This window comes from Pieris napi, chromosome 4 (assembly GCF_905475465.1).
Source record: "Pieris napi chromosome 4, ilPieNapi1.2, whole genome shotgun sequence".
NCBI classification, from domain to species: Eukaryota; Metazoa; Arthropoda; class Insecta; order Lepidoptera; family Pieridae; genus Pieris; species Pieris napi.
This window is the reverse complement of record NC_062237.1, coordinates 7,472,320-7,499,375: the sequence shown is the minus strand read 5'-3', so window position 1 is coordinate 7,499,375 and position 27,056 is coordinate 7,472,320. Positions and strand designations below refer to the sequence as shown.

Genomic DNA, 27,056 nt, shown 5'->3' with positions numbered 1-27,056 from the left:
TGTCGATACATTACCGCAAAGTCGACAGCGTAGATGCGAGCTGCTGTTCGTAGCACCTTATTCCGTCATATTGTCTCTGGATTAAATGTATTCCTAATGTCACTTTTATAAAGAAATAATAGTTAAAACTACAATATTATTGTAAATTTGCAATAATTGCAAATTCCAATTATTGGAAGCTGCAAAAGGGACATTAGAATGTCAGCAAGATCGGAACAATTTTCGATTTAAGTGGAATTTACGGAAGGTGCAAAGTAAATATATGAATTTTAATTGCATGTTTGAACTAATTATGGTTTGTTTCATGTTTTCTCAGAAATTTAAGGCTACAAATAAATACAATATTTTGAAATTGCATAATCGCGATATATAATAATACGAAGTACTCATACTTTGATATTTTTAGGATTTGACCTCACAACTAATCCGCAAAATGAAGAAGCAACATATTTTGTTACCGCTTAGAAGAAACAATAGAAATAGTACTGTGGTTTGATAAATAAAGAGTGAAAATAAGGTTGACTAGAAGTTGATAAAGAATAGAAGGATAGTCCAAGGAATTAAAAAACAATAGAAAAAAAACGTAGACTAGTGTGAGCACTGAAATTAGAGTTTGATTTAAGCTTTAATTAGGTTTGGTGTTTGTGCTTGAACATTTTTAATGTCAATTTGTAAGCAGATTTATATAAAAGTGTAGATTTTATTAGTGATTTGCTACTAGTTGGAATTATCTCTGTTTATGTCCAACAAACAATTTCAGTTTAAGTTAGAGTCAAAGGTTGATTGTTTATAATAAATTTATACTTTTAGAAAGTGAGAATTGAAAAGCAGCAAGTACTCAATGAAATGAAAAGAGGGATTAATAAAAATTATAAAATAGAAACTTAGTCTGGTATGAAATTAAAACCCTTACTCAACCTTTGATTCCATATTGATGCTCCAACATCTTAGATATAAATTTAAGTTTGATGCTGATTTTAAGTTAATATTTATGTCAATTAACTTTTGGTTATATCAGTGATTTGCTACTAGTTAATATGTAAACGCAAAATCTGTTTAAGTAAGAAATGAATAAATATTGTATGTTATGTATTTGTCAATTTTATTTTTGGTAATTTACCTATGTCTTCTTTAGTAGGAAAAGCCATTAAAGTGGTTAACAATATTAGTTTATTTTACAAAAATATACAGATAATGCATATATGAATGACCCGTACCTACTAACAGTTAGGAATATTAAACAAATAGGTAGCAAAATAAAAATGTTTCAGTTATGGTTATTTTTTATTAAAATAAGGCACCAAATATCTTCCTTAACATAATGCAGTCTACATAGAAAAATAAGCATATGTAACAACTTATTAAACAATACGGACATTACTACTGAACACACACAGGTGTACCAAATTCAATGCATTACTACCTAATGTAGATGTATTCAATTATTCATATTTATATATGTAGATAATTAACTAATAAATGTAAGTGTTAATTTGCAGCAAAGTCAATATCTTGTTTGTGTGCTGTTATATACAAAAAAAATTCAATTCATAAAACCTAATGTTAGATGTTGTGATGATTTCATAAAATTACTATGATACCTACAGTTACTATGAATACATCCTGAGCGATTAAAAAAAACAGAGAAAAACAAACAGATTGTTTCCTTAACACAACAATTGTAAATAATAATAGTTTTTTTTTAAAGATATAATTCTTCCCAAAATTTACAAATCTAGTTTGTTTATAATAATATCTCATTAACATTCAAATTGCTGAACTTATTAAGATTAAATGTGGAAGAACATAGTTTCAGTTACTGTATCCTGTTCATGAGGTAATGTTACTTAACCAACCATTATTTCATACTCCACTTGTCTTATTTTTTACATTATTCATAAAATGCTTCATTCCCTATTTTCAGGTACATAATATAACACTTTGGTTTTTTTTAATATTTTTAGTTGTCTTATTAGCTTCTCTTTTTCTGAAAAGAAAATATTTTAGTTAGTACTTTGATCAAATAGAAAACTGACAAACTAAACTAAGATTGGCCCAAGGTTTGTTCAATAGGTAACTTTAATATTAAAACTCTTTACTTAATTCTAAACTTAAAAATATATTTAATTTGTCACTTTGCTGCTTATTGTCAATTAAAGTTTTTAATAACCAAACAATGTCAGTAACTCCCAAGGGACTTGAATTCAAACTTCTCATTCATTAACAATATTATAATAACTTCTCTAGTATATTGACTTAGTAAATAATTAAAGAAAATATCTGCTTACCATTACTTAGTATTGCTCACTAGATATTATATTTCCAAAGTTCATAAAGTATAAATCCACTTTATTTGATCAACATTATATAATTATCAGCTTCTATTATAATTACAATAAAATATATTTAGGACTTCTAATTATGTTCATTAGTGACTGCTTTCTCATCTGAAATATACAAATAAAATGTACAATCATTTTACTTTGTGATTACATAATATATGCAATATTAAATGGTATATGTTCCTATTTTTCAAATTAAAGAACAATTTCATGAACTTACATGCAATATAAATATCAATAAAAGATATCCAATATAACTAGGATTTACCTCTACTAATTTGCTGATTTTCTTGATATTTTCATATTTATCTGTCTCTATTATGTTATCCTCGCATTGATTCATAGAAAAACTAAAACTCTTAACTTTAAAATATTAACTCTAGTTTAAATTATTATAATTACACGAGAACGTTAAAAAAAGACAGATAACAAATTAAAACCATTTCGTTAAAACGTCCAAAATATGACATGTTTTTAAAACAGTAGCCATTAAAGATGGCAATAGTTGTACTGAATTATTGCAAACAGCAGCTTTTGAGATCACGCTAAAACATGGCGGAGAAACGCCGTTTTTTCTACACTGCCGAAACATTAATTGGCCGTTGGCTACCGAATAGCGTAAGCGTTAATGTGTGTCTTTTCGTAGCACTGTCATGGCGTCGCTTATTGTATCCCGACTCACGCCTTTAGGGCCTAGGCTACCGACTGTCGACACGAGCTGTCATTTTCATACAAATTTAGTTTTCGACTTTCTACATACACTACCGTTAAGCCATCTTGGCTAGACCCCCTGAGTCCTTTGACCACAGTATATAGAATTAACGATCCCACATACCCACACCGTCACGTTATATGCCAGACACAAATTGACTTTTTAGTTCCTCGAACTGTTTCACTAAACACCTAATTGAGTGGTTACCTCGGACTAATATGGATTGGGGAAATAAAACAACCAAATAAAATATAGAAGAATGTTTATTGAATAATTTGACATAAAGCATTTAGTGTTCATAAGTGTACATTGAATGGCCTTATATGAATAAATGATTTTTACTTTTACACACACGGTGTATGCTTTATGTTTATACCGCCTTACAAAGGGACAAAATAAAGGAACAACATTTTCCTTCGTAAAGAGCAGTTTTTATTTCTTATTCTAAAGTGCCCTGTAAACGATCAAATTGTTTGTCAAATTCTACGTGTTTGTCAAATTATTTGATAGTGTACTGCTGTGTTTGAGGCGTTTGTCAAACAATCTACGTGTTTGTCGTGTTTGATGAAAATCTGGATTGATGTCGAGTTTGAAACAAAATCTCACTCGTTGTATTGACATCATGGAGGACGCTACGCTCAGTGACAATATGAGTGTCAATATTACTAACATAGAATTTATGTTGCATTTCATATCTGTTTATCGTGATTTTTTTTTATTTTTAGTAAACCTATGTTATTTTGTATATCTTTTAGCAAGAAATAAAAGGCTTTTTATTTTATTTTATTTTATTTATTGCTTCACAAGTTTCAATGATAATGTTGCTCAATGTTCGAGGTGCAACGCAGGCTTGAAATTTTAAGTCTTCGAAATCATCACCGCTAGCCAGATACCTCAAAGTTATTGATAACCTTTGAGAAGCTGGTATAGATTTCCGCATAACTGTGTCCTTTTTTTCAATACGAGGATGGAGTATAGTGAGTAAATCTTCAAAAGTTTTATGGTCCATGCGCAGGAAGTTTGCGTAGTCTTTAGGTTCAGTGCGCAATATTTCCCGTAGCAAATTCTCGTATTTATCTCTTAATTTCAACCATTCTCGACTCCATCGTCTTATTTTTTTTGTCTTGATACACAGTGCTAGAGTCAATGCCAAAAATGCGTCATCTGAATTACTCGCGCTCGGCACGGCGACGTCACGTCACGAAAGGAGAATCTACTAGAAATTTAACAAATTTGATAGATATTTGGTTTGATCGTCTAAGCTATTGTTTGATGAAAACGTGAAGTTTGACAAACAAGTTTGTCAAGCAAATTTGATCGTTTACAGGGCACTTTAGACTCTTTTCTTTCTCTAAGATGGTGTGTCAACACTCAACAGAAAGGTACCCTGTGCATGCGAGCTTAACTTCAAGAGATAAGCAATATTGAATCTACTCTGTGGAGATAAACAATAACATTGAAATAATTAAATTTTCAACTTAATATAATTCAAATAGAAATGAGAAATAGTCGTTAACGTGCACAGATTACTTGTCCCTTTGATCATTACTATATAATAAATATTATGATTTCCAAAATGTTTCACAAGGGTAAATATTACATATCATTTAAGCGAGGCTTTGAGGAAAGCAAAAAAGATATTTCAATAGCTGTAGATAAAATATTCAACAGCGACAGCTTAGTAAGTATTGTTTTTACTAATTGCTAAACGAATATACATAATAACAACATAATAACAAATATACATAATAACATACTTGAAACAATTGTCGAAATATTTTAATTCAAAATTGTACAACTCTGTCAAATATTTTTAACTATCTAGAACGAACTCTAAGTAAGCAACTTAATTCAATCGTTTATAAAAAAAACATGATATGGCCTAGCTGATATATTTGTGTACTATATATTTATTATGTACCACAAACAGTCTAATGATTAGTAGATATTATATGTCCTATGTATAACACCTATTTTATAAGAAAGTGTTTTTCTGTTCAGTAATAAACTATATAGACTTTGCTTATTTCCAGAGATTAACACTCTCTAATGAGGATGACCCAACTTTTTTGTGTAGAATTGTAATAACTCGTTGTGACTATGAAGAGTTAAAGAAACAACAAGGACTCCTTATTGATTTTGACAACTTTCCTTCACAAGTAGTTAGGCTACTACAACAATGTACTGCAAACAATATGTAAGATTAGCAAAATATATTGTTTTCATGTTTATGCTTAAATTGTAATATCTAGTATTCTACATTATTGTGGTTTCTTAATTTTTTTCTAGGTTTCTTATCCTACACCAAATGAATCCAGATGATTACAATTTTGAAGTAGTTGAGCATAATGAATTTAAGAGACTTGTTCATTTGTCTTTGAAAACAGGTCCAGCAACTGACCATGATGTCAAACAACATATGTCTGAATCTATATCTGAATTAAAGGTAGTTCCAGATTCTAAGCAGATTTCACATAATTTAAAATGATGGAATGTTTAACCTACTATGGCTGGTTTTTGTTTATATAGTGCTTATTTTATTACATATCTTTTTTATAACTTTAAAAATAATAGATTACTCTATGTTGAGATGTTCACTTATAACTTAAGTAGTAACTCTAAACGAAACACAAATTTTCACTTATTTAATTCAGATTTTATTATTTTATGTTTGTAGAAAACATTATTATCAGTAAAGAGTACAGCTGCTAACAATGAGGCACTAATGAATGATAGATGTGGCAAACTTGAGGTAAAGATCCATGAGCTAACAATGGCTTTATCCAAAATGGAAGAAGACAAGCTGAGACGAGAGTCTGAATATCAAGAGTCATTAAGACAGGAAAAAGATAGACTTGTACAGGTATTCTACAGTGGTTCAGTATTTTACAGTTGATAGTATAAAGTTCATAATACATAGTCTGCATGTTCTTGATTGGTGGAATGTTGTATCCCAGAAAAACAATAAATATCTATTGGCACAGAATATCTTTTGTTACATTGTCCTGGAATATGTAACAAAAGGCACGACAATAAGACAGCCTTTTCCGCTATATAAATAAACCTTTTTAAATTTTCATTAACTAATTTCAGGAAAAACTTCAACTACAAAAATCAGCTGACCTAAATGCCAAAAATGTATTAGCAAGCTCCCAAGAAAATTTAAATAAGAAAGATAAACAAATTGATGAACTACATTACTCATGCAGACAAATGAAAGACACTATTTCTCAATTGGAAAGACAGATTGGGTATATTTTTAACCACAATTTTCTGAAAATTCTTCTGATAACCTTTGTTCTTAACTTTCTTTTATACCTCAAATAATACATAAAACAAATGTTTGCAATTTTGATTTTAAAAATATTTTTAATTGAATTTAAATGATAAATAATTTATATATATATTGTTTTGACATTCTTAGATTTTATTGGACCGATACAGGTTTAAAAGCCTTTTAAAACAATAAAAAAAACTAAATAATCATAAGTCTTGAGTAACGTAAGCCATACTCTTAAACACTTCATTAGCAGATATAAACGTGAACTAGATACTTACTTACTACTAGATGACAGCGTGAATACCAGTTACTCCATAGGCGAAACACATTTCTATGTTTAATTTGTTTGGCTAATAATTATCCCATAATCATCAGGATATAATTTAGGTTCACAAGGCTATGTAAATTTATAAATACTGATTTAATTGCAGTGAAAAAAATCAAAGAACAAATTATCTTGAGAAGGAGGTGCAAAAGTTTCATTTAGAAGTAACAACTTTATCATCAAAGAATGCTTCATTAGAACGTGAAATAAATGACCGGGAGAAACAAATACACCACTTGAATATTAAATGTTCGTCTCTAGAAAAGGTTTGTGAGGCATTTGGTCTATTTAGCTATATTAAAAGCGGCGTAACCCAATGGGGCAGACTCTTTTGGTTTCTTTTTAGGCCTTCCATACGACATTATTTTTATGCCGGGAAGTGAACTCAGGACAGATATTGTCCTGATGACAAATAAATGGCCTTATATTTTCCTCTATTTTGAAGTCGTAAATATGCGGTCTAAATTTTTGAAGTTATACTTCTTTAGGCGCGTTATGAAAAATTGATGAGAGTGAAATTTTACGATTGCGCGCGCACCGTGACACAAAGTTGTCAGTGTGATTATAGCGTGCGCGAGCGAGATGGGAATAAGACAATCTACAAGTAAAAAGAAATAGAATATGCGTGAAGTTCGAAGATCGAAAATTTTGAATGACCATAATGATTAATGACATTTGTCATTTACCTTTTAAACAAATAAAGTAGTTTTATTTATTTTTTCAAAGAAATTTAGCAATGTTTTTTCACAAAGACCTATTGTTACTTAGTTAAAAGGTTATGAAACATACCAAGTTATTAAATTGAATTAATAATATAATAATATAATAAAATAATAAATAATAATTGTTATTAATATTAATTAATAATTGAATAATATACTAAATATTAAATATTATTAAATTGTTTACGTTAAATATTAATTATTAATTAATTATATTTTAAAAAAATAAAGAAAGCCAAAGAAGTATAACTTCTTACGCGCGTACATAAGTACACGCAACCTTTTTTTTATAATATCTGCATTATACAAATCAATGATAATTTGTTTGAAGTTCCTTCGACTTTATTATTTTAGAATTTTCAATATAAATAATTTTTACTTTAATTTAAATAATGTATTTTACAGACGGTAAAAGATAACTCGGATGTAATCAAGGAGTTAACTGAAAATGTACAATCATTGACAATAGAGAAGGTATGTATTACAGTGCCACATACTTTTCTTGGCCGGTATGTGCGTCGCTGTCATGGATGGACATAAAATTTAACCATTAGAAGGGAAATAATTTGAAGTCTTAATAAAACAATGTATACTAGTATCTAGAAAAATTGTTCTTGGCTTAAATAAATATGACACAAACTTAGGAACAACTGATATGATAGCTTTTGTTACCTGTACTATTAATATAATATCTTTTAAGATACCTAGCAATCAGAACCGTCCTATAATTAAATCTTTGCCATTGTAATAAATAATCCAAAGAATAAAAATAAATATACATTTTAGTTAGATTTTTATTAGATGTGTGTGGATAAAATTAAATTATTGTACATACCAAAAATCTGTGTACTTGCTATATAAGTATAGTTGGTACTTATTTTTTTGAGCCATAGTATCTTTATTTATTCGAAAAAATATCTAATCCATTCTGGCAATGAAACCAACTTTTTACCCAATGACTATTTAAATTAAATGTTTTTATGAAATATCTTGACATTAACGAGATCCGATTGCATAATTTTTTTTGAAATCTTAAACTCATAGACACGGCTTTAAGTGTCTTTCGTTCCAAGAACATTCATATAACTTTTATTATATGTATGGGCTTGAGCAACAAAGTCGTGTGTTCGAATCATGGATGTGCACTTACAGACTGTTATTCTTATGTGTGCATATAACATTCGCTTGTGCAGTGAAGTGAGAGTGAGTGACAGGAAGAAAAAACATCGCAAGGAAACCGGCTTGGCTTAGACCCAGTCGCGTGTCAGAAACAGCTGATCACCTACTTTATAAGAAAAAATTATCTGTTGACAGAAATCTGAGACCAAGATCAACGGTTTTAATAATTCTTTTTGATGATACGATACATATAAGGGTTAATGCACACGCAATTTAGGCTAATCCATACACAATATTTTATATATTAGGTTAAAAACTCAAAGGCCGGCAACATACCCACTATAATGGATGTTCATGGGCTGTGATGACTGCCCTTTATGGGCATCCCGTTCGCTCGTTTGCTTATATAAAAATAATGTGATAATAATTGCGAGTCCGATTTTATACATGCGCTGATATCTCTTTACCAAAACTCCCAAGCGAAATTAGAGAATTATCACTAAATAAATTCAAAGCCCTCGTTAAACGAAAATTAATCAATAAAACTTTGTATAAATTTGAGGAATACTTAAATGATCCTAATCCTTGGGATTGATTTGCTCCAGTTCAAACAATTTGTATGACAATACTTGGCGATTAAAAAGAGTGGCGGAAAGTTTCTTGCCAGTTCTTCTTACCCGCTCTACGCCCTTGACTTGCGAACTGGTAGTAAATGTAAATTTACAATTAATTTAACTTCTTTCTGACGATTCATAAGTGTACTTGTTTACCTATATGATTAAAGATATTTTGAGTTTGACCTACTGATGTATTTTACCTAAACATTGGACTATATAACCACATCATTACAGAATAGCCTAGAACGACGTATCTCCCTTAGTGAAACCCTAGCTAGTAGAAACAATGAAGCGGCTCAATCGACATCAGAACAATTGTTAAAAGCTAATCAAATAATTTCCAAACAAAATTCAGATCTAATAGAGATGAAGGATAAGGTAAGTTTATCTTATACTACAAAAGATTTATATTTGTTTCTTTACGTTTTTTAAAGTTATACTTCTTTAGGCGCGTTATGAAAAATTAATGAGAGTGAAATTTTACGGTGGGCGCGCACCGTGACACAAAATTAACAGAATGAAGTTGCCCACGGAAGATGCTACGGCATTGGACATAATTTAAAAACAACATTCGAATAATAGAATTTATGTTACACTTAATGTAAGAAAAACATAAATATTTATTTAATTTTTCAAATGTAAACTGAACTTTATTGACTATAATGACTCCTTTTCTAGCCTTTGATTATTTAATTGTAATTAATTATTTACATGCAATCAATAACTATTTTTAATAATGCCAAAGAAGTATAACTTCTTACGCGCGTACATAAGTACACGCACCCTTTTGGAACGAAGTTCCTTATCGCGCGTTGTGAAAGGGGGCTAGACGGAAAAAATTCTTACGAAAAGTTGTCACGACACTTTTTTGCTATTTGCTATTGTAATACACCGGTTCTCGTCCGATCACCGAAGTTAAGCAACGTCGGGCGAGGTCAGTACTTGGATGGGTGACCGCCTTAGAACACCTCGTGATGTTGGCTTTTATTTTTGGTCGTAAGATTGGTGTCGAGAAAATCTATCAATCTGTTATGATACCAATTAACTTATAAATTAATCGAAAGGAATTTCGTTCCATCCGGGTGTCCCTTGACACCTCTAAAGTTTTATTTTCTCTTATGTCTACTTTATCAACTTCAGAAGAGGTCGAATACCTCGCTAGAACTAGGTTTATTTATTTAATTATAACTACAACTACTCTAAGTTAAAATATGTATTAGATAATGTTAGCTAACATATAAACATTAAACATTTTAATAAAAGAACCGTTATGTACGCACGATTTCCCGTAAATTACGTTACCAAATGACAACGTATACGATCTTTTTATCTATTCGTTTTCGTAGTTATCAAAATAAATTCACGATTTTTTTTATTTAACCGTACAAATATATTTAATGGCTTATAGCAATATATTTTTTAGAGATTTATCGCCTAAAAGTGCTCTAAATCAAAGATGTGGTTATTTTTAGCTTCTTTGCCGTACAGCGATTGCCCTGGAACAAGAAAAAGTAATTGAACGTAACTCGAAAGAAATAGAAGAGTTGACGTCACAGATTAAGGGTTTACAAGAGACGATAGAAAAGCAGCAAACCGACGTAGAGACCTGGAAAGAGAAGTGTGAATTGAACGAATTGACAGTTAGAGATAGAGATGAGACCATCAAGAATAATAATATGGGTAAGTTTTACTATACCTATAGTTAGCAAACATATTAAACATCTTTTATCCAATTTGTAAATATATAGGATTATATTTGAAGATTTAATGTTATGGGCAACTGGAAATCTAAATTACAAAAATTTATACACATATGGACACAAAACATATTATGTCATGTATTATAAGGCGTCTTTCATTATGACGATGCAAGTAAATGTCGATACACTGCAGTATTCTGTTGTTACATTCGTATCATAGATTAATTATAATGTTTATATCCTGTATATAAACAATCTGTATACAAAAATCCGGAATTTGGTAGTTTAAACGTAACGATTTAAAAAAAATCCCTTAAAAATAGTAAATTAATTTAATTACTCAAAATTATTATTACATCCAACTGTCCGACCGCGTTGAAAAATTAATGTACTATGGCATAGTAACTATACAATGTTGCAATGTCAAAAGATCACAAACACAAAAATATAAACAACTGTACAAACAAAACTTTTTTAAATTTTTCGGGTTTAGCTATTACCTGCCTTATCACCCAACTTCGATACATTGATAGGGCACTTGTATATGTATGTTTTCTTTTTTAATTTATCATATAGCACTTGAAGTAAGATGAAGCCTTTTATATTCCTATATTGTATAGTGACATTGAAATTTTCGCAATCTTTATTTCAGTTATTCAATGGCTTCACAAGAAACTAGAGGAGACAAACACTCAAACAACGGACAGACACAAGACTAACGTGGCTAGTTCCACGCCATACTTTATTAATAGGAACACCTCTACGCTAGAAAATTCTGAAGAGTCAATTAATTTTTATTCTAAGTAAGTATTAGGGGATTTAGATGGGTAGAGTACCTACATAATGCAGTATTGGGGCTGCAAGTATCGATTAACCACTTTCGACATAGAAAACGGCAATTTTGCATTCAGATGCGCGATTTACGCGAGCATTGCGCACACTTATTAATGTTGCATTGTCCATCATTTGTTATGTTTGGTTTAGGTATTTTTTTAAATATTTTCTATCGAATAAGTGCTAAGTTGTAAATATGTTAGAAAATAAGGTAAAAATTATTATAATAAATAGTTTTTTATATATGAGAAAATCGGAGAAATATCGTCATTCCATCGATATGGACATCGTCATTAGCGAGTTTAGTGGGCGTCATATCGGTAAAGTGTGAGAACAAAACACGAATAATTACAGTATTTAATTTATTTTGATTACTTTTAACATTAGAAATAAAACTTTTAACTTAATTTATAACGACCAACGGGTTCACGGCACCGATTTCACTTTTAATCACAATCTTCCCAACCACAAATCACATAGCCCAAACTTGGTTCAACGTCTCATCACCACAATGCTCTACTGAATACTCAATCAGAGTTGACTGACTGCACTGCCCTGCGTACCCTATACGTACCGTCTAAAGTCAAGATGGCGCCTAGACCTCACTTGAGGCGTATGCTCTGCTTAATCATATATAAAAACTGAACACCCTGCAACAAGAAAACCTGCGTATATGTAGAGATTCCCACTTATGGTATTTTTTAAACTTGCAATTTTTTTCTACTTCTTATGTTACCAGTTTTAGAGTGTGTGCGTAAAGTAAATCGGCGTGGCGGTTAAGCGAACTAATATAATTTCATTCATTTATGCTCATAATTTATATTAAGATCAAATGCTTACTGTCGAAATATAATGACGTATCAATGTTACGACTTAAAACCCCGCGGTGGTTCTCTTTCGGCACAGACTCCACCAACTATACGAAATTCGTATGTTAAAGGATCATTTAAAAGTAAAAAAAAGTTCAAGTTTTGTAAATTATAAAAAAAATATATTCTATTTTCAGATCTAATATAGAAGATAGTTCTAATATCATTCATAGTAAAGAACGCATCACTAAGGGTCTGGATCCGAAATACTTAAAACCATCAGAGGACACAAAGACAAAGAAAAAAGGTATTTTTATATACTTCGTTTTTGCGTTTGCAGCATAAAATTTGATTGAATAATAAGCCTGCTTCACAATAGCGAGATAACTGGTACTGTGACTGTCCATAGGCGGTGTCTCAGGGAGCGTTCAAGTATTACGTCACGCAATTTTTGAAGATTATTGACCCCCCGCCCCCCATGTAACGTTTTTCTGTACCCAATAGTAAAACGTTTCGTGACAATCCAGTGACTATACCTAAAAGTTACATTATGTGGTGTAAAGTACTGGAAAGTCGAAAATAATATTAACAATAACGCGTAATTCAATTTCCGCCCCGCATCGTAACGTTTTACAAAAGGAATAAAAATTCGTTACGTAATACTTGAACGCTCCCTTATCAGTGAATATTAAGAAGTTCGAAGAGAGTACTTACGACTAAATTGTGTTGCGTTTTTTTTATTATATCTTTAATAACTTGATTGAAAAATACTATTTGAGGGTAGACAATAACAATTATACAACTCTGATAAACCATTACTTTTTATCATAGTCTGAGCCTCTGATTTCTGTATCTGTTTCGTGACAATGTTTTTAATTAAATGCCCACTTAGACAGAAAGCCCATTGGTGTGGAATGGGAGTGGAACGTTAAACATAAAAGTCGCACGCTGAGCCTACAAGGCCAACACTCCTCACTTATTATATAATTAGACATTTCAATTAATTTAGTTTTAAGAATGTCATAACATTTTCAGACTCAAGTAAACCAACAGCATCACAAAGTAAGGGAAAAGAAAACAAAAATATCGAGTTACCCAAAGTTGACTACAGAGAGAAGAAATCGTCTAAACAAACGACATATCGGGCTACGCCTGTCTCTGCATACTTTCCGTGACAAATTTGGCATATTTTTTGTAATATAAATAAATTAAATTATGTTAATAAAATGATAAATAAAATGTCTTATTTGTTAAACCTTGACCTCATAAGAAGATTAATTTGATATTTGACAAAAAAAATTATGTTGGTATGGCAAAAGTGCTTTTTTTATAGCTTACGCTATGTATCGGATTGTTGTTTCGGCGTCAATCTGTCGTAACGTATTATATCTATATATAGTACGGGAGGTAGCAACGTTTTCGAGAAAGAATTTCAGGTCAGCTGATTTTGTGATATGTCTTCCTTCTTGCACTTCCGGTTAGAGTCTGGGCAATCTGGCTGGCGGTAGCGGTTGCGTTCATTAGTGCGCATCCTATCTGTCCAGGTAATAATCCTGGATTTTAAAAGCATTTTAAGAAGCGTAATTTTTAATTTTTCGTTTTTAAATACGTCTACCTGACATACTTTTTTTATTGCCAGACATTTTTCACGTTGCTAACTATGTGCCAGACGCGATTTTAAGTTTTATTTTTATAAAAATTTCAAAGCATTTTAGAATGTCTGTAATTTTAATATTATGTTATTTAAATATAAGGAAAACTGAAAATGAATTTGCCAGACATTAATTCGGTTGTTAAGTCTTGAATTAAAATGATAAAGTTTTGCAGTATGATGAAGCATTGCATTTTAAGAAGCGTAATTTTTGATTTTTCCTTTTTAAATACGTCTACCTGACATACTTTTTTTATTGCCAGACATTTTTCACGTTGCTAACTATGTGCCAGACGCGATTTTAAGTTTTATTTTTATAAAAATTTCAAAGCATTTTAGAATGTCTGTAATTTTAATATTATGTTATTTAAATATAAGGAAAACTGAAAATGAATTTGCCAGACATTAATTCGGTTGTTAAGTCTTGAATTAAAATGATAAAGTTTTGCAGTATGATGAAGCATTGCATTTTAAGAAGCGTAATTTTTGATTTTTCCTTTTTAAATACGTCTACCTGACATACTTTTTTTATTGCCAGACATTTTTCACGTTGCTAACTATGTGCCAGACGCGATTTTAAGTTTTATTTTTATAAAAATTTCAAAGCATTTTAGAATGTCTGTAATTTTAATATTATGTTATTTAAATATAAGAAAAACTGAAAATGAATTTGCCAGACATTAATTCGATTGTTAAGTCTTGAATTAAAATGATAAAGTATTGCAGTATGATGAAGCATTGCATTTTAAGAAGCGTAATTTTTGATTTTTCCTTTTTAAATACGTCTACCTGACATACTTTTTTTATTGCCAGACATTTTTCACGTTGCTAACTATGTGCCAGACGCGATTTTAAGTTTTATTTTTATAAAAATTTCAAAGCATTTTAGAATGTCTGTAATTTAAATATTATGTTATTTAAATATAAGGAAAACTGAAAATGAATTTGCCAGACATTAATTCGGTTGTTAAGTCTTGAATTAAAATGATAAATTATTGCAGTATGATGAAGCATTGCATTTTAAGAAGCGTAATTTTTGATTTTTCCTTTTTAAATACGTCTACCTGACATACTTTTTTTATTGCCAGACATTTTTCACGTTGCATGAATTATTCATAACTTACATTTAGTAATTAAGACAATTTAAATAAAGTGTTGATTATTAATTTTAATCTAATTTTATATTCCTTTTTATGCTCGTACTACAAGCATTATACTGCAATACTTTTTCATTTTAATTCAAGGCTTAGCAATCGAATTAATGTCTGGCAAATTCATTTTCAGTTTTCCTTATATTTAAATAACATAATATTAAAATTACAGACATTCTAAAATGCTTTGAAATTTTTATAAAAATAAAACTTAAAATCGCGTCTGGCACATAGTTAGCAACGTGAAAAATGTCTGGCAATAAAAAAAGTATGTCAGGTAGACGTATTTAAAAAGGAAAAATCAAAAATTACGCTTCTTAAAATGCAATGCTTCATCATACTGCAATACTTTATCATTTTAATTCAAGACTTAACAATCGAATTAATGTCTGGCAAATTCATTTTCAGTTTTTCTTACATTTAAATAACATAATATTCAAATTACAGACATTCTAAAATGCTTTGAAATTTTTATAAAAATAAAACTTAAAATCGCGTCTGGCACATAGTTAGCAACGTGAAAAATGTCTGGCAATAAAAAAAGTATGTCAGGTAGACGTATTTAAAAAGGAAAAATCAAAAATTACGCTTCTTAAAATGCAATGCTTCATCATACTGCAAAACTTTATCATTTTAATTCAAGACTTAACAACCGAATTAATGTCTGGCAAATTCATTTTCAGTTTTCCTTATATTTAAATAACATAATATTAAAATTACAGACATTCTAAAATGCTTTGAAATGCGTGAAAAATGTCTGGCAATAAAAAAAGTATGTCAGGTAGACGTATTTAAAAAGGAAAAATCAAAAATTACGCTTCTTAAAATGCAATGCTTCACCATACTGCAAAACTTTATCATTTTAATTCAAGACTTAACAACCGAATTAATGTCTGGCAAATTCATTTTCAGTTTTCCTTATATTTAAATAACATAATATTAAAATTACAGACATTCTAAAATGCTTTGAAATGCGTGAAAATGTCTGGCAATAAAAAAAGTATGTCAGCTAGACGTATTTAAAAAGGAAAAATCAAAAATTACGCTTCTTAAAATGCAATGCTTCATCATACTGCAATACTTTATCATTTTAATTCAAGACTTAACAATCGAATTAATGTCTGGCAAATTCATTTTCAGTTTTTCTTACATTTAAATAACATAATATTCAAATTACAGACATTCTAAAATGCTTTGAAATTTTTATAAAAATAAAACTTAAAATCGCGTCTGGCACATAGTTAGCAACGTGAAAAATGTCTGGCAATAAAAAAAGTATGTCAGGTAGACGTATTTAAAAAGGAAAAATCAAAAATTACGCTTCTTAAAATGCAATGCTTCATCATACTGCAATACTTTATCATTTTAATTCAAGACTTAACAATCGAATTAATGTCTGGCAAATTCATTTTCAGTTTTTCTTATATTTAAATAACATAATATTCAAATTACAGACATTCTAAAATGCTTTGAAATTTTTATAAAAATTAAACTTAAAATCGCGTCTGGCACATAGTTAGCAACGTGAAAAATGTCTGGCAATAAAAAAAGTATGTCAGGTAGACGTATTTAAAAAGGAAAAATCAAAAATTACGCTTCTTAAAATGCAATGCTTCATCATACTGCAAAACTTTATCATTTTAATTCAAGACTTAACAACCGAATTAATGTCTGGCAAATTCATTTTCAATTTTCCTTATATTTAAATAACATAATATTTAAATTACATACATTCTAAAATGCTTTGAAATGCGTGAAAAATGTCTGGCAATAAAAAAAGTATGTCAGGTAGACGTATTTAAAAAGGAAAAATCAAAAATTACGCTTCTTAAAATGCAATGCTTCACCATACTGCAAAACTTTATCATTTTAATTCAATACTTAACAACCGAATTAATGTCTGGCAAATTCATTTTCAGTTTTTCTTATATTTAAATAACATAATATTAAAATTACAGACATTCTAAAATGCTTTGAAATTTTTATAAAAATAAAACTTAAAATCGCGTCTGGCACATAGTTAGCAACGTGAAAAATGTCTGGCAATAAAAAAAGTATGTCAGGTAGACGTATTTAAAAACGAAAAATTAAAAATTACGCTTCTTAAAATGCTTTTAAAATCCAGGATTTTTACCTGGACAGATAGGATGCGCACTAATGAACGCAACCACTACCGCCAGCCAGATTGCCCAGACTCTAACCGGAAGTGCAAGAAGGAAGACATATCACAAAATCAGCTGACCTAAAATTCTTTTTTTTCAAACGTTGCTACCTCCCGTACTATCCTATGGTCAAAATGCATGTTTGTGACATTTCATAATTATTAAATGTCACTTTGACAAAAATATTTATAGGATAGGAAGCTCACCGGGTCAACTTTAAACAACGTATAAAATACGTTATGTCATTAAAGGATATCGGTGCAATATGCATATTAACGTAAAAGTACTAGAAAATCGTAAATAATTAAGAAACCCATTTTTCCATACAAACAAATAGAGGCAAAATGAGTCGATTTTAACACCATTGCAAATTTATTTATACTAGACGACGGCCAAAAATAATTACTTTTTTATAAAAGAAATACTACCTTTTTACAAATTTAAAAATCTTTTACAAGAACATATGATTAACAACATATGGAAATGCAGTCGAGAGATTCAGTCGCGTTACCTCTTTATACTGAAGAAATTCATATCCAAGCACAAGGATCGTTTAAATATTCACTTATATTATAATAGTAGACCAGTGCCGATAATTTTTGAAACGAAAAAAAATTACAGTAGGATGAAACCCATTAGAAAAGCAGGGGAATATGCTCAAAATGAAAGGAAAAATAAATTACGGTCGATCTGAGGTCGGGAAGGGGTGGGGGCTTAGTTTTAAGGGTAAAAAACGGTTTATCTCGATTTCCGGCAAAACTAAAAGTCCTATCGAAGAAAGTTAAATGGCAAAGTTGTAGGTAATAAAAAGATCTAAAACTTTTGTATTTACACATTTTTCACATAACCTCAAAATTGGTGTGAAAAATTCAAAAAACTCAGTTTTTGGTTTTTCATTTTTAACTTTTACAAAAATTTATTTTTTTAAACGAAATTTGGTGAAAACTTACCTTATTATGTCCCAAATATACTGTAATTTATTTGATTAAAAATATTTATTTTTTCACCTTATTTTGAATTAATATCGAAAAAACACCCTAATTTTCAATCGAAAATTCTGACGTCAAAATTTCAGCTTTTTTCAAAAAGTTGGAGTGCTTTCAGTTCGTTGAAATCTCTACTTTCCTATGGTAAAAAAATATATATATATCTCCATAGTAAATCTTCTCAGAAAATGCAAAACATCGTATGCAGTAACGCCCAGACCCGTCATACCCTTCCCTACTTTTCTATGAATCTTCTTTAAATTATAATTAGATGCCTATTTTAAGATAACTTATATATACCTGAGTGACCAAAAAAAAATTTTTAGCCTTTAGATGGGCTAAAATTTTCGTATTTCATAGAGAAGTAGGGAAGGGTATGACGGGTCTGGGCGTTACTGCATACGATGTTTTGCATTTTCTGAGAAGATTTACTATGGTAATATATATATTTTTTTTTACCGTAGGAAAGTAGAGATTTCAACGAACTGAAAGCACTCCAACTTTTTGAAAAAAGCTGAAATTTTGACGTCAGAATTTTCGATTGAAAATTAGGGTGTTTTTTCGATATTAATTCAAAATAAGGTGAAAAAATAAATATTTTTAATCAAATAAATTACAGTATATTTGGGACATAATAAGGTAAGTTTTCACCAAATTTCGTTTAAAAAAATAAATTTTTGTAAAAGTTAAAAATGAAAAACCAAAAACTGGGTTTTTTGAATTTTTCACACCAATTTTGAGGTTATGTGAAAAATGTGTAAATACAAAAGTTTTAGATCTTTTTATTACCTACAACTTTGCCATTTAACTTTCTTCGATAGGACTTTTAGTTTTGCCGGAAATCGAGATAAACCGTTTTTTACCCTTAAAACTCCCCCCCCACCCCTTGCCGACCTCAGATCGACCGTAATTTATTTTTCCTTTCATTTTGAGCATATTCCCCTGCTTTTCTAATGGGTTACATCCTACTGTAATTTTTTTCACTTTTTATTTATTTTGAAGGCTATCTGCACTGGTCTATAGGCCTTAGCAAGCTGTATTACTTTAATGCACGATTTAAATTTATTAATTGACCACACTTGTATCTCACTAGGGATTTTGATGAAAAAACGTATACAATTGCCTTTGAAAGAATTACTCGTTTTATCCAGCCTTGTGGTTGGTGCGCTACAACAAACAATGTTTAGCAATAAAACATAAACAAATGTTTAATAACGTTTATTACAAAAATACATCACAAGTATAATATATTGAGCTTAAAAGTCCTGTATAACAAGAGAACACACATTTTAACAGGCTTTGAGATCAACAAGAATTTTAAAGTGACATCGATAAATACTCTGTTAGTGACTTATAAAATAGTATATTTATTGGACATTTATCTCAACAATTTAGTGACTATAGCACTTTAAACAAATTGGAATTCATGCAACAGATTGTACTATCAGCAGTCAACGTTCACTTACAACCTATTAATTTAATACTTTATATACTATAAATATAATGGGGATTCTTGATTTAGTTCTGTAAAAGTAAAATTTTAAGCAAATATTGTTTACGATTTACACAAAATAGTGCAATACACATTCACAAGCTGATTGCTGATAGTACCTCTAAAAGTCTGGTAAACATCATTGGAATCTATCATACTCTACTAATTCATTGATACCAGATTAACAACGAAATAATAGAAAATCTTTATAATATATAATCAGATGTATAAGGGAAAATAGAATTATGTACAAAGGTCAAGAAAAAAGTTTTCCAATTCGAAGCAAATACAATCACATTCTAACATCATATACCATTCAGGAGCAAAATTTTTGCTTCTAGTCAAAAGTCATAAAGGATTGGAAAAAACAAAGTATATTTCCAGTCAAGAGTAAACATCCGGTATAGCGTAGAGGCACAAGTAATTCAAGTAAATGTCTAAATACTGTGAGAATCAAAAAGTTATATGTTGCATATACAAATTAAACATCAAGACTTTACCACATTGCCAAGTTAAACTGACATAAAAATTCAAGCTCCAAATACACTGGAGAACATTGCTTCATCACTCAATATGCTCAAATGGTCAAAAGCCAGGGTGGCATTTCTATTAAGTAATAGTGATGATAAAAATGCACTAAACACAGTAATATAATTTGTTCCCTAGTGTATTTGTGGCTTTTGGAAACACCAGATTTTAATTTTAAATTCTTATGAGTTTAAAATTTTTAAACACGAAACATTTAAACTCTTCCCGAAAACTATATTAACAACTAAATCAGACATTACAATATAGAATTTCTAACATATCACATTCAAAATGCAAAAATCTACAAAGAATTTTGTATTTTGTCCGGATTAATTTAAACCATTACTTTCACAAATTCTCATAAATACATTTCGTTAAACTTGTATTACACATTCCCGAATTCAACGAAGATATAATTACGGAATTTAATAAATATTATTTTATTTATGGTTAATCAAAGATAGAACCACATAGAAGACACAATTTTAAACTTAGTGATTTTCAAGTATTTTTCATGAAGAAAGTTCTAGACTTCTTCATGAATATCACTTTCACTACCCCTGTCCTATTCCATCAATTTATAACAATATTAATATTTCTCAACGACAAAACATGTTTCTTTTTAAATAGAAAATGGTCTGAGACTTAGACTTAATAGATTAAAATAATAGAAATTGTAGCTGCAAAATCCACCTTACGAGCAGATTCTATATACATACAATGATTATACAAGTACATATATTATTATAAAGATAGGAAAACAATTGCATTTAAAAACCTACAACCGTAGAATAGATAGACAGATATGAAAATACATTATGAGTTCAGTTACTGTGGTATCCACAATTTACAGGGGGATAAAGTCTAGACATAAGCAGCATCTTCTACTAATCTATAGTCAGAACTTTTATTGATATTCCAACACGATTTTTTATGGTAACTTCTACACCATAGACACCATAAGCATACGTTAATAAAAGTTCGTCATAAGTATTGTAAGACGCTATTGATTAAAACATAACCCCTCTCAGAATATTTTTTTTACGACAGATGACACACATTGATACAGATGTATAATATTTAAAACAGTAATCTGTGTAATGTACAGACCATTTTCTATATTACAAAGAAAACAAAGAAATTCTTTGTTCGAATTTTAAAAATCCGCAATTCACAGCACAACTTTCTTCTCAACGCAATTCTTATCGAACTTAATAATGTGATCGTCACGACTGTTGCTCAGCAACTTCTTAGCCCTAGACAAATCGTCCAAAAAGCACTTACCCTTCTCCGTTCGCATTAGTTGTTTCCTCGGCAACAAATTCCTCGATAAATACGCAATAAACTTTTGCCAATCCTTTATTAGGAAGAAAACTCTATCGTTTCGCGTTTCGACTGGTATATCGCCGTCCGAGTGTTCGAAGAATACGTTCACGACATATTTTTTGAGTTTCGACGTTTTTGTGGACCGGAGGAGGGATAGAAGGAGAATGTCGACTTTGTGGGCGGTTATGATCGGTTTGTCGTAAATATTGTTGTAGAGATTTGTGTCTTCAGCCGGTCCAACTACGTAGACAATGTGAGAAGCGAGTTTGAAAGCCTCTTCCGCCCATATGTAGGGGTCTCCGTGGGACGTGGTAGAAATGTCGCCATCGTACATAATATCGAATCCGTATTCCGCACGAAGGTAGGTGACGAAGGAAGTTACGCATTCTGCGTGGAGACGGCTAGCAGTCGGGTATATTATCAGGACCTTTGTTGGTGGAGGAATTTCTGGAAAAACATGCGTATATTTAGAAATCGCGTATAAACATATTGTCGTGAATTTAACACATAAGAAAACATTATTTCCTTACAAAAAAATTAAATATTAATTCGCATTAGTTATAAAATTGTTTTAAAATGACTAAATTTTAATATACTTCTTAAATAAATGAAGTTTTAAAAGTGACTTAACTAGATCTACCTTGGCCGTATTCTTTGCACCAGTATCGTCGAATTACGCGTAGAACTATGTAATAAATGAACAATGTTGCCAGGATGAGAGCTGTGATGCTTGCTATGCAAATGTTCATAGCCTGATGCACCTCATTTTCTGAAAAGACAAAATTTAATATTTTTATGATTTAACATAAACAACAGGACCTTCGAGCACAATAGTTTTAATATCAGGTAGTGTACATTATATATAACAATAGTAAAAGTTTTATAGTTAAACCAGTATTCATATTATTTAATGACATATTTTTGGAGGCAGACAAAGTCTAATTATATTCTATTTTATTATTAATACAGTTTAAACTCTTTAAAACTTCTTTCGTTATAACGAAATACCCTCTATAACGAAATTATTATATTAAAATTGGCATATTATTTTCGTATAACACGTTGAATGTATGTGTGAATAAATGTTTAGTTCTAGGTGAAAATATGTAAAAAGAGTTAAAAAATTTATGTTTGTAGGAAATAAATTTATTAGAAGTTTCTAACTAAGGAGACTAGATGCATAAGTATTGAGATACATATATTTTGCAATATTTCCTGTGTTTATGTGTAATCACGACTTATTAGCAAAACTTGATATATTTATAAATGTTTCATACTAATTATATGCACGATGAGACATCGTATAAGTATCATGTAAATCTATACCGTTTTTAGTAAGGAATATCGCTGTTGGCCTTAAGGGCCTTTACAGCTCAGCTCGGGCTGAATGGGCTTTTTCCCGCGACTAGCTCAAGGGCGTCTCCTGTGAGACTCGAACCTCGGCTTGGGCCGTCACGGGATTGTCAATCGCCTGAAGGGCAGGACGGAAGCTCACTGGAGTGAGCGTAGTAAAGGTCCTCGCCTTCTCGGTGAAGGCGGTTTTTTACCCTAATCTGATTTTGTATATTATAGGTACTATTATTGGCCACGCTTTTAATTTGTTGTTCTATACATTAAAATGCTATATTTTTATAAGAAAAACTAGATGACCCCGTAAACTTTGTTTCACCAACATATATTTTTGTCAAAACTTTTAAAACAGACCAAAGAGGTCGGACCTCATACAGCAGACTACATACTAATACTATGAAACACATATTTTTGATAGAATCTACAAATATGTAAATGACAACCAAGTGACAATTTTTTATTTCTAAAAAGACGTCCAATTTCCCATCTAAGAACAGTTTGTATTGGGAAATTCAATTGTCGTTTTTATTATTTTTCTTTAATTATTTTTTACGTTTCCCATCGTTTAAACCTTCCCTGATCTTCCACAAATATTTTAAGATCATAATTAGCCAAATCGGTCCAGCCGTTCTCGAGTTTTAGCGAGACTAACGAACAGAAATTCATTTTTATATATATATAGATAGATACTCTGGCAGACAACACAAATTTATATTGCTGTTAAAGCGCAAGCCTGTGACTAGGTGAAATATCAGATTTGATTTAAATATTTTAAATTAGTACATTTATTTGATATAATACACTATAATATGTTGTTTTATGTAAAATACTTTTGACAAATAACTTATATTTCATATATATTTATGTAAATGGAGCATATATTGGTTTTTGGTTAAAGAATTAATAAGTATGCCAGTATTTGATTAACTCATTATGAACAAACAAAGAAAAATCTAACTTTCTCTTAATGTATGTATTTCTAAATTGCGAAGAAATACAATATGACACCACCATTTTTTTAGTACTGGATAGCAAATAAGTGCTGTTTGACTGTTTAAAGGTTCGAAACATTCTAGTTGAGTCTAGAATATTTGCAAATTTTGATCAGACTTTATTATTATATTTTTATGGTTATATGATAAAATTTCTTACTTATTGTAATCCTAGGGCTTTCCACAAACTGACATTCTGACATTTGTCCTTTGCACTTTTGATGCTGAGGTGTAACTTTAAAGTAGTAGAGTCCAGGAGAATTCAGAAGACTATAGGTATATGTCACTTCTCTTGAACTATTCTTCACTTTGATGATAGCCGTTTTAACTAACTCCTCACATTGGTCCTTATGATCACATTGTTTCATCACATCTATTTGGTAGGAATGTATTTTTAGTTGTGCTGGAGGTGGTATTATATGTAGGTTCATAGTTGGTGTTAATATTTCAATGTACACAAATGGTTTCCAATCCTTTTCACTAATGGTTGGACCTATAAAAATAGAAATTATTTAATTTTATAAGCCCACTGATGAGACTTATTTACTGCAGTCCTCTACCTATAGATTTTGACATCAGATTACATCTATTTCTATTATCATTTTTATTTCAATATTATAACATCAATACCTAAGACCTGTAAGACTTCATAATATAATGTACAATACTATTATATTAATATTGGAGGATTGCTAGCTATGAATAAATTTTGTTGTTTTGAAGTGTTGGTACACTAAACAAAACACTAATTAGGAAAATCTAATATGTGTATTGTTTGGTAGAATTTTCCTCATTTGTGTTTTGTCATTTTGTACAAAACAATTTCTTATCATTTAAGCTTATCTAAAAGAGTAAAGTTTAAGGTTATAGATATAAGCATACCAAAAGCTTTCCATGTTTTTTCAACTTGTTGTAACTGTACTGTGACTTACCAGCTAGTTACTTAAAGAATACTCTAAATTTTCATTCAAAGCAATGCTTTTGACAACTTGCATTATAATTTATTATAGAGCACAGAATGTCACTTTCTTTGCAGAATTATTTTATGTAGGGGCTCAAGATATGCAGCTCTTTGAGCTAAAAACAAAATTATTTGAGATACTTACTTAGCATTTGCGCCGATGGAATGTTGAAGTAATATCTGCCTCTATTGACAACATAGTCATCGGTGGCCTCAAAATCTAGAATATGACTTTGACCATTATAATCACCATCAGTCAATGACCAATAACAATCATAATATAGCACTGACTGTTCATTAAATGTTACATCATTTGATATTACAATGTTCCTACAGTGACTCTCTTTCTTATTGTATTTTTGGAAACGAAACTTCATTGCTGAAAAAAGAAAGATTATTTTTGATTGATAAAAGCACTTTAAATAAGAAGTATTTCAACTTTATAAGTTTTATATAATAGATTTTTAAGTCTTGATGCACTTACTTTTCCACTTTATATTACTGAATGTGATATTCAACACAGTATAGTTATTGCTATGATATTCTGTCCTGGTTTTAACTTCAACTGGTAGAATATATGGGTGTAAGCTTACACCACCTATATGAGCATTATTCTCTATTGGACCAAAGCTGTCTACACAATCTGAACTATTTGGTGGTATAATCTCCAGTTTGCAGCTGTCATCATCAGAATTACCCTCTCCTAGTATCTAAAACATAGTTACATATTAAAACATGAGTAATACTTGTGCATCACAAGTAATAAACTAGTGTGCCTCCTTCACAGAAAGAACACAAATTACTAGAGCACTGTAGTAACTTAAATAATATGAGTGGAAAGCAATTATTGGCTATATTATACATGTCTTTATCAATCATACATGTATTAATAGCCAGCACAGGTAAAGTTTGGATTAAAACCAAAAATAAGCAAAAAATTATATGAAAGCTATAATCGGTTATAAATGATATTGGTATTTAATAGTTAAAAGATTTCTTTTTATGAACAAGTCTTGATTTTCTAACTTCTTGGTTTTCTTATATTGTGCACAGGTAGTTGTTTTGATACATATAAATTTGTGCACGACAAATCATATGTATAAAAAAGGATATCGGATTAAATTCTTCGACTTCTGAACTAACTCAAGCGGCAGTTCAAGGTTGGTTATAAATCAATAATTTGTACAGTTAATTTAGTTATAGCTAACTCACCTGGGGCGTACAGCTTCGCACTTTTGTGTTGTTGTTACAAAACTGAAAATGCTGCTCGAAACCAACAGCATTTTGAAATAAACAAAATGCTACAAAACAAACAATCCACATCCTAGCCATTTTATGTTATTACATTAGAAGTAAGCAACATCAAAATGACCTAAGATAGGTTTTGAATTAATCACCTATTTGCACCATTTTAAAAACTAAACAACCATTCGATGTACTCAAATAAAAAATGTAAAGAAATCAGCAATCTTATCTTTCACGATTTCTATTATCATTAGCTCTACGAACTACGAAGTCCGAATGTCGAACGTCGAAAACATTAAAATTTAAAACAATATGGCTGACGTTCTAAATTGTTATGAATGACGATTGACACGGAGACAATTGACTTTACCACAGGACTATGTCTATTATCTACACTCTACATAAGTCGTGTAATTTTTGTTAGTACATTTGAAAAAAAAATTCACCAATGTGCCGAAAACTTACAGACTAAGATGAACAAAAACGTCTAAAGTTAGAGTCTGGCAAATGAAAGAAGATAACGAAAACGCGCGGCAAATTAAAAAAAATAAAATAGTATGGTATCCCTAAAAGTTTGATACATTTTGTGGATTAAACTTACTTGGTATAGTCCTTTTCATGAAAGAAGTCCCCCAGATGCGGCGCTGCAATCGCATGACGTAATATTGCCATTTATGAGTAAAAAAATTACCTATTTTATTTACATTTAGCAGATGTAATTTATCAAAATATTATTTTCTGCATACTTCGAT

At 30.2% G+C, this 27,056-nt stretch overlaps 2 protein-coding genes and 1 long non-coding RNA gene across 4 annotated transcripts; 2 read left to right on the top strand and 1 right to left on the bottom strand.

Moving 5' to 3' along the window:
- Nucleotides 1-125: 125 nt before the first annotated feature.
- On the top strand, nucleotides 126-884 carry LOC125048856. Its single transcript, XR_007116890.1, has 2 exons — nucleotides 126-254; nucleotides 407-884. It is a non-coding gene; the product is annotated as an uncharacterized LOC125048856 (long non-coding RNA).
- Nucleotides 885-4,439: 3,555 nt separating this feature from the next.
- Nucleotides 4,440-13,645, top strand: LOC125049117 (spindle assembly abnormal protein 6 homolog). Its single transcript, XM_047648226.1, has 12 exons — nucleotides 4,440-4,735; nucleotides 5,088-5,251; nucleotides 5,344-5,500; nucleotides 5,732-5,917; nucleotides 6,148-6,305; nucleotides 6,766-6,925; nucleotides 7,787-7,855; nucleotides 9,352-9,495; nucleotides 10,590-10,797; nucleotides 11,470-11,620; nucleotides 12,658-12,767; nucleotides 13,496-13,645. The coding sequence occupies exons 1-12, from the start codon at nucleotides 4,619-4,621 to the stop codon at nucleotides 13,633-13,635; spliced, it is 1,764 nt and encodes a 587-aa protein (XP_047504182.1). The 5' UTR covers nucleotides 4,440-4,618; the 3' UTR covers nucleotides 13,636-13,645.
- A 5,968-nt stretch (nucleotides 13,646-19,613) lies between these two features.
- LOC125048722 lies at nucleotides 19,614-26,623 on the bottom strand. Of its 2 annotated transcripts, none has more exons than XM_047647559.1 (6): nucleotides 26,272-26,623; nucleotides 25,544-25,769; nucleotides 25,205-25,438; nucleotides 24,259-24,591; nucleotides 22,388-22,525; nucleotides 19,614-22,203 (listed from the first exon to the last, which is right to left on the bottom strand). In XM_047647559.1, exons 1-6 carry the CDS (start codon nucleotides 26,389-26,391, stop codon nucleotides 21,602-21,604), a joined length of 1,653 nt encoding a protein of 550 aa, XP_047503515.1. In that variant the 5' UTR covers nucleotides 26,392-26,623; the 3' UTR covers nucleotides 19,614-21,601. The 2 variants fall into 2 exon arrangements, with proteins under 2 accessions (XP_047503515.1, XP_047503516.1); XM_047647560.1 differs by having other exon boundaries at nucleotides 22,397-22,525; nucleotides 26,272-26,622.
- Between the last annotated feature and the right edge of the window lie 433 nt (nucleotides 26,624-27,056).